This window comes from Myotis davidii, unplaced genomic scaffold (assembly GCF_000327345.1).
Source record: "Myotis davidii unplaced genomic scaffold, ASM32734v1 scaffold223, whole genome shotgun sequence".
In the NCBI taxonomy this organism is placed as follows: Eukaryota; Metazoa; Chordata; class Mammalia; order Chiroptera; family Vespertilionidae; genus Myotis; species Myotis davidii.
Window position 1 is genome coordinate 3,555,060 of NW_006294609.1, and position 8,538 is coordinate 3,563,597.

Sequence of the window (8,538 nt, forward strand, 5' to 3'; positions counted from 1 at the left end):
AAGCTAAAGACATAGTTCCTGGTGATATTGTAGAAATTGCTGGTGAGTTTGTTTGGTTTTTTGGGTTTTTATTCTAGATTGTATATCTGGATGCATTCTTTTTCTCAAGGCTCCTAGTTAAGTGTTTTAAAAATTATGTTCATATGTATCGGTTTTAGCGCCATCCAAAAAAAAAAAGGTTTTCTATAAAATTTTGAAGTGTTTGGCACTGCCCTTCATGTTATTGATATTTTTGAACAAGGTGTTTGAATTGTTTGTGCTTATTACTTTTGATATATTGTAGCTCACTAGTGCTATTGAGATAATGAACTTAATTTTGATTTGACAATTAGTGTTGCAGTTTGTTAGCATTCTAGTTAATGGCTACTAATTTTTTGTTTCTTGGCATAAATGTTGTCATACCTGGAAGTTGATAGTTCAGGGTAATTTCATGACTCTAAAAGTTCTTATTAAAAATACTTTTCCATTTCACTGAGCCAGGGTTCTTAGCCTGGGCTGTGAATCCACTGCAAGGCCAGAGCTCTCCACAGATCTCAAAGGAGTCTGTTTCCTCATTGCTCTAGATCAGCGGTCGCCAACCTTTTGGACCTCATGGACCACCAGTGGTCGGTGGACCACCAGTTGGCGACTGCTGCTCCAAAGGTTTACTTAAATCAGAGGTTGCTAACCTTTCGGACCTCACGGACACCAATGGTCCACGCACCACCGGTTGGTGACTGCTGCTCTAGATCAGCGCCATGTTGCCAGACAACCCAGAATGCCCCTGGAACCAGTCAGAATAGTCGAGTCCAGTGGTCGGCAAACCACGGCTCACGAGCCGCATGCAGCTCTTTGGCCCCTTGAGTGTGACTCTTCCACAAAATACCACGTGCAGGCACGCACGTACAGTGCGATTGAAACTTCGTGGCCCATGCGCAGAAGTCGGTTTTTGGCCTGGGTGAGTCTATTTTAAAGAAGTGACATTAGAGGAAGTGGGGTCGCTGAGGGTCAACCCCTCAGATTGAGGACGTTTTTAGCAAAGGCCAGCTTAGGAGTCCCCAATTAAGTTAATAACAATGTACCTACCTATATAGTTTAAGTTTAAAAAGTTTGGCTCTCAAAAGAAATTTCAATCGTTGTACTGTTGATATTTGGTTCTGTTGACTAATGAGTTTGCTGACCACTGGTCTAGTCCTTTTGTCGCAGTCATCACATTGGATTATTCAAATCATGGTTTTTCACAACCTTCGGAGTTAAGAATACTTGTTACTGGTTTCTTTTTGTGAATGGTCTCATTGTAACACTTTTACACTGATTGTGGGGAAGGTGTGCTTTGTCCTTATTGTCTTACTCAATTCAATGAATAATTCAACAAGCTGCATCTCAGTTGGCCCTGTGCTGTACAGTTTTGGCCTCTAAAAAGGAAATTGCCTTGTCATATTCTCTTACCTATAATTTTTGTCATTCTTATTCCATAAAAAGAACAGTGCTGCCTGTATTCCAACATGTTTGCAGTGTGTATAAATTAATAAGTTGCAGGCTCAATGCCCCTTTACTCCTAAATATTTGAGTGTTTATTATTATTTTTAAATATTTAAAAAGTTAATTTTGAGAGAGGGAGGGATGTTCAAGGGAAATTTTGATCAGTTGCCTCCCACACCAGACCTATGCATGTGACCTCTTGGTGCTGGGGACAACCCTCAACCAACTGAACTACACTGGCCAGGGCTTGAGTGTTTATTTTTTTAAATCAAGGGCATTCTCTAATATGAGTCCAGTAAAATTGTCAAAGTCAGGAAATTGATAAAATACTATCATCTAATCATTAGACCTTACTCAAATTTTACCATTTGTCAGTGGATAGATATATATATATTTTTTTTTTTTTAATAAATAAAAAATATTTATTTTTATTGATTTCAGAGAGGAAGGGAGAGGGAGAGAGAGGTAGATACATCAATGATGAGAGAGAATCATTGACCAACTGCCTCCTGCAGCCTGGGCATGTGCCCTGATCAGGAATCAAACCATGATCTCCTAATTCATAGATCTACGCTCTATCACTGAGCCACACCGGCTGGAGTCACAATTTTATAGCAAAAATATAAATAGAGGAATTCTGGAAGTAATATAGAAAGTAGGTCAGAATGGCCCTGGCCAGGTAGTTCAGTTGGTTGGAGCGTCATCCTAATGGGCCAGGGTTGTGGGCCTCTCCCTTCCTTTCTGAAATCAATAGAAAATATTTTTTAAAAAGAATAATGGGAAGATTTTGAGTCTATGCAAAGTAGTTCTTATGCAGGAAGGCACATCAGAATCCTCTGAGGCACTCTTTAAAAGTTTTTACCAGTCTCAACCCAAATTATTAACACCCAATCTATCATGGAATTACGATTAAGTATAGGTTGAAAAGCGAGCCTCAGATTTAGACGCAAAGCAACAGGTTGATAACTGAATGGATGTGTGGGTTGAATGTAGAATCAAAGATACTGGCCAAATTTCTAGTTTAGGTGACTGGAGGGTGATGATGCTAGTAACTGAGGAAGGAAACATTGGAAGAAGATAGCTTGTCTTTTAAAAGCATATATGTTTTATGTGCAATTGCAGATATCATTGCCTAAATACTTGTACAGGATTGTTTGACTTTGTATGTTTTCCATTTCTCTAGCTTAATCTGGTAATATACTTTTCAGCCTCTCAAGTTAAGAATATTTAAGAATTTTTATGGCAGAGGATTTCAGTGTAGTGAGTCTATTTGAAAACTTAGAGAAATTACCCCCAAAGCATCTATCTTTAGTTTGCATCAGTAATTTATATCTCAATAAAATTGTGGGAAATGAAGTACAGGTTAATGGGAAATGAAGTACAGAAATGTCGATATGTAGTGGTAAACGGCATCAGAGGAATGTGTAACCTTGATCCTCAAGCCATCTTCCCTTTTGAAGAAATAAACAAGGCCAGCTTCTATTAAACAGTGGTGATTCAGATATTTCTTTCCCATCTCCATAAGTCATTCTAACCACCTAGCTAGCTGAGAGAAACTTAGGAGTCATCTTGATTCTTTTCTCTTACTCTCTGTCTCTAAGATGAGTTGATTTTGTCTCCAAAACACACCCAAATTTGTGAACTTCTGTTTCCTCAGTCTCACCATCACCTCACACTGACACTGCCATTGTGTTCTAACTTGGCTCTGGCTTCCTTTGTTGTTTTTCAGTCGTTCTCCGCACAGCAGCCAGAGTGGTTTTCTAAAGGTCATGTAACTTATTAACCTGCTAAACCTTCCAGTGGCCTCCTATTGCACCTCACATACAAAATTCTTTTCTCTAAAAGACCATGCATTGTGTAATTCCTGCTTGTTTCCATGATTTCATTTTAATGCCACTCCCTGGGCATTAAGTGCTATATAGGCTTCTTACTCAGTTTTCAGTACCACCAAACTTCTCTGGCCTTTTTGGGGAGGGTAGGCAAATTTTGTATAATGTATTAATTAATGTGCCCGATATACAGATCACATAGTGGTAAAGCTTGATGATAACTCTGGTCTACCTGATTTTTGTTGCCCACTGAAATTCCATTCCCAATGCATAGTGTTCATATCTGTGACCTAAGATTTCCATCTTATGAAGTATGCCGTATTGTATTTGTTTATACTGTTGTAGAATATACATAGTAAAAATTATCATTGTAACCATCTTTAAGTATACCGGTTCCATGGCATTAAATAAATTCACATTATTGTGCAGCCATCACCACCATTCATCTCCAGAACTTTCTCATCTTCCCAAACTGCAGCTCTGTCCCCGTTAAATAGTAATTTCCCTTTACCCATTTCCTTCAGCTTCTGGCAACCACTCCCTTTCTTTTAATATACAAAAAACCAGTGAGCTTAATACTGAAAGATGAGTTTATATCCCTTATATGAACCTTACATATTTACTACAAAGTACAAATTGAATATATTTACTATAAAGTACAAATGGGCAATTACAAAATAATCACAGATGTAAAGTATAGCATAAGGAGCACACTGTTGTTTTCAGGTGTACAAGTGTCTTGTATTTCTTTTTCTTTTTAAATATATTCTATTGATTTTTACAGAGAGGAAGGGAGAGGGATAGAGAGTTAGAAACATCGATGGGAGAGAAAAACATCGATCAGCTGCCTCCTGCACACCTCCTACTGGAGATGTTGCAACCAAGGTACATGCCCTTGACCGGAATCGAACCTGGGACCCTTGAATCCACAGGCCGACGCTCTAGCCACTGAGCCAAACCGGTTAGGGCTTGTATTTCTTTTTGTTAAGTTTTTTCCTAAGTATTTTGTTGTTTTTTGGGGGGAACCTTTTGTAATTGAATTTGTTTTTAATTTTAATTTTCAAATTGTTCTTTGCTAGTACACAAATACAATTGATTTTTTTTTATATATTAATCTTATACCTTGCAGTCTTGCCTTGACCCTTACTAGTTTTTAATCGCTTTTAGGGGTTCCTTAAGATTTTCTATATAGAAGTTCATGTCACGTGCAAACATTTTTTATATCTTTCTAATCAGGATGCCTTTTCTCTCTTTTTCTTGTCTAAATGCCTTCACTAAAATCTCCAAAATTTAGAATCCTGCATAATAAAAGCCTAATATGCTAAGCATCCGATTGTTCGTTCCACCCGTTGTTATGATGTGCACTGGGGGGCAGACATCCGACCAGTAGGTTAGCTTGCTCCTGGGGTCTGGCTAATCGGGACTGGGCAAGACAGGCCGGACACGCCCTGGCGCCCTCCCGCGGTCTCTCCCCAGCTGGCCAGCCTCCCATGGTCCCTCCCCGGCTGGCTGGCTGCTATTGGCCCTGATCGGGACTGGGCAAGACGGCCCCCGTCGCCCCGATTGGGACTGGGTGAGATGGACCGGACATGCCCTGGACAAATCCATGCACCGGGCCTCTAGTGTTGAATATAAGTGGCAAGAGTAGACATCCTTATCTTGTTCCTAATTGTGGAGGAAAGCATTCAGTCTTCTACCACGAAGTGTGATGTTGGCTATGGGTTTCATAGACACCCTTTATCATGTTGAAGAAACCTGGTCATAATTTTAATTTTTAAGTTGTCAGTGTACTCTTATTTGGTCTGTTTTGGTGATGTTTTGTGGTGACTGTATATTTATATCCAAATTAGAAATGACAGTTTTGCTGGATTAGTAGGCCTGGTGGATCATTGAATTGGGTAAGATTCCCAACCCTAAGGCACTTACAGTGAATTATATGGAACATTTTGGAAAAACATATTGTGAGGTGTTTGTTTTATGAAGACTTTAAGACTATACATGTTGGGGTTTATTAACTTCTGCTTTTCTTAGGATTAGTAATCTGACCCTGCAATTTGGCATTTAGCTCAATAATTCAGTTCTGTGAAACTATAGAAATGAACTTCAATTCTAAATGTAGATCTAAATTATTTTTTGTCAGTTTTACTCTACGTAGCCTGGATAAATAGCTTGAATTGTGCTTTTAGACATGGTAACTTTTATACTTTTATTTAAATTATGAAATTAAGTGTGGCATGTTTTCTGTGATGGATTGAAACACAAGAATATTGTGAACTGTTTTGAAGATGAAAGCAAGTTTGGAGCTGCTATTTTAATACTTTCAGAAAGAGATCTTTTTATGGTAATTTTTGGATATAAAGATCACCTCCTAATTTCAGGTAATAAAGTCCTTTTTGCAAGCTTTAGGAAGACACGATAAGATGGTTCTGGGTTCTGCTGAACTTTCTGAAGGCTAGACTGGACTAAGTGGTGTTTTGAAGAGGAGATGTAGGGAGTTAAGGAAATGAAATTTTAGATTGCTATACTAGCTAATAACCTTTCTAAGGAGACATTGTGTAAGCATGCATAGCAGATGCTTAGGTAAACCTTAGAAGTATCTAGAATATGGGAGCCAAATAAAATTGATTTGGCAAATAAAAATATGGAGAAAGTTCCCACATTTTTGTTTTCTGAAGCCACAGTAGTTTTGTATCTTAATACCAGGGAAATGTTTGTCTGGATGGATGGATGGAAACCATAGTAGTAAAATCGGGTGTAATTTTTTGAGAAACGAACATCAGTGTTTTTAAACTTTCTGTATTATCTGCTAATATTATCAAAGTAGATCAAGCTTATGATATCATAAAGTGTTAAATTTAGAATTTTGGAGGTTTCAGAATATGCCCCAGGGGTAGTGGATTATTTATTGACTTCTCAAAGCCACTGTTTTAAGGACTGTTTGAAACAATCTTCATGTATCTTGGTAACCCAGAGTTGACGAATAGCACAAGTATATAAATATCCTCAGATGACTTCTGTCCTGTTGTATACTCTGGAGAGAATCCTGGTTTAAGATTATGTAAGTGATAGGAATGGCATAATCTACTTTTCTTTTTTAAATTAATTAATTTATTTTTGGTTAATCCTCACCCAAGGATATTTTTCCATTTATTTTTAGAAAGAATGGAGGAGAGAGGGAAAGACAAAGAGAAATATCGATGTGATAGAGTCGTGTTAATTGGTTGCCTCCTGCACGAGGCCCCGGTTAGGGAGGAGCCTGCAACTGAGGTACGGGCCTTGGACTGAAATCAAACCAACGACCCTTCAATCCACAGGCCAACTTTCTATCCACTGAGCTAAACTGGCTAGTGCTAGGAATGGCACAACCTTTTTTTTTTTTAATTTTTATTGATTTAAGAGAGGAAGGGAGAGGGAGGGAGAGATAGAAACATCAATGATGAGAGAGAATCATTGACCGTCTGCCTCCTGCACGCCCCCTACTAGGGATCTAGCCCGCAACCCGAACATGTGCCCTTACTGGGAATCAAACCCTGGACCTCTCGGTCCATCGGTTGACATTCAATCCACTGAACCACACCAGCTGGGCTCAGGGGCTGTTTTTACAACAAACTAACAAAAACAGGCCTTCAATTTTGGGCAGCTACCTAAAGCATTTGTTCTCTAACTTTATGTGCACGAGGATTTGTTAAAGTGTAGATTTTGATTCTGTAAGTCTTGAGTGGGGTCTGAATATCTAGATTTATACCAAGCTCCCAAAGTGGACCAGATTTTGAGAAGGCAAAGCTCTAGAGAAGTAGCTCTTAATTATTTGTCTTTCTGTCTGATCACAGTTCCTTTGAGAATTAATGAAATATATAAACTCCAAGACACATTCAAAATCTTATATGCAATTTTACGATTTTCATTGCCTTTCTCCCTAGGATTCTGTTTGGTTTTTTAAAATGAAGTATACCATATGATCCAGCAATTCCACTTTTTTTTTTTTTTAAATCCTCACCCAAGATAGAGAGTGGAAGAGAGAGAGAAAGACAGAAATATTGAGATGAGAGAAACACATCAATTGGTTGCCTCCTGCATGCCCAGTTGCAAGCTCAAGCCCCAGTAGGGGCCGTGCAGTAATTCTCACCATTGATGTTTCTTTCCTTCTTTCCCTCTCCCTTTCTCTCTTTGAAATTAATAAAAACTTTTTTTAAGTCACCAAACTTCTAAATAAAGGCCCAAAAACACTTCTAGTATGAAACATTGAAATAAATGTGAGCTGTGGTATAGAATACATTTAAGAAAAATTCATAAAAACAAATGATCATTATTTTCCAACCCACTCACTTCATTTTAGGTTCTTAGGGTGCAAAGGAGAGAACCAATTTTTGACAGGAGGCTCTTCTATCTCAGGGTGCACTCACATCTTTTCAGACTGGGGCAGTTTAGGTAGGCCAGTTCACCTAATGTGTACATCTTTGGGATGTGGGAGGAAATCGGAGGACCTGGAGAAAATTGCTGCAGACAGGGGAGAACGTGTAAACTCCACATAGACAGTGGCCCTGGCTGCGGATTGACTCCTCCCCCTCCCCCCTATCAACGTTGCAACAAAACGATGTTGAAAAAAAAACTTATTTTTGAGGACCAGCTATAATCATTTTGCAATATATACATACTAGAGGCCCGGTGCACAAAAATTTGTGCACTCGGGGGAAGGAAGGGTCCCTCAGCCCGGCCTGTGCCCTCTTGCAGTCTGGGACCCCTCGGGAGATAACGACCTGCTGGCTTAGGCCTGCTCTCGGGTGGCAGAGGGCAGGCCCAATCCCTAGGTGCAGCCCATGGTCGGGCTCAGAGCAGGGCCGATTGGGGAGTTGGGGCACCGCCCCCTGTCATGCACAGAGTAGGGTGGATCGGGAGGTTGCAATGCCACTCTCAGTCACGCTCAGGGTAGGGCCGATTGGGGGGTTGGGGCACTGCCCCCTGTCACACTGAAGGCAGGGTCGATGGGGAGGTTGCGACGCCACCCCCTGTCATGCACAGAGCAGGGCCAATCAGGGGGTTGGGGCACTGCCCCCTGTCACTCACAGAGCAGGGCCCATCAGGGGGGTTGGGGCTCTGCACCCTGTCATGCACAGAGCAGGGCCAATCAGGGGGTTGGGGCGCTGCCCTCATCACACACAGAGCAGGGCCCATCAGGGGGTTGGGGCACTGCCCTCTATCACCCACAGAGCTGGGCCGATCAGGGGGTTGGGGCACCGCCACTCTCACA

General features: G+C 40.5%; 1 protein-coding gene across 1 annotated transcript in view; it reads left to right on the forward strand.

Annotated features, from left to right (window-relative positions):
• Positions 1 to 8,538, forward strand: part of ATP2A2 (ATPase, Ca++ transporting, cardiac muscle, slow twitch 2) — a 55,598-nt gene that overhangs the window by 15,332 nt on the left and 31,728 nt on the right. The window contains exon 5 of the mRNA XM_006768906.2: positions 1 to 42. This exon is cut by the window's left edge and continues 19 nt beyond it. Within this exon, the coding sequence (XP_006768969.1) occupies positions 1 to 42 (42 nt within the window). The remainder of the gene's footprint in view (positions 43 to 8,538) is intronic.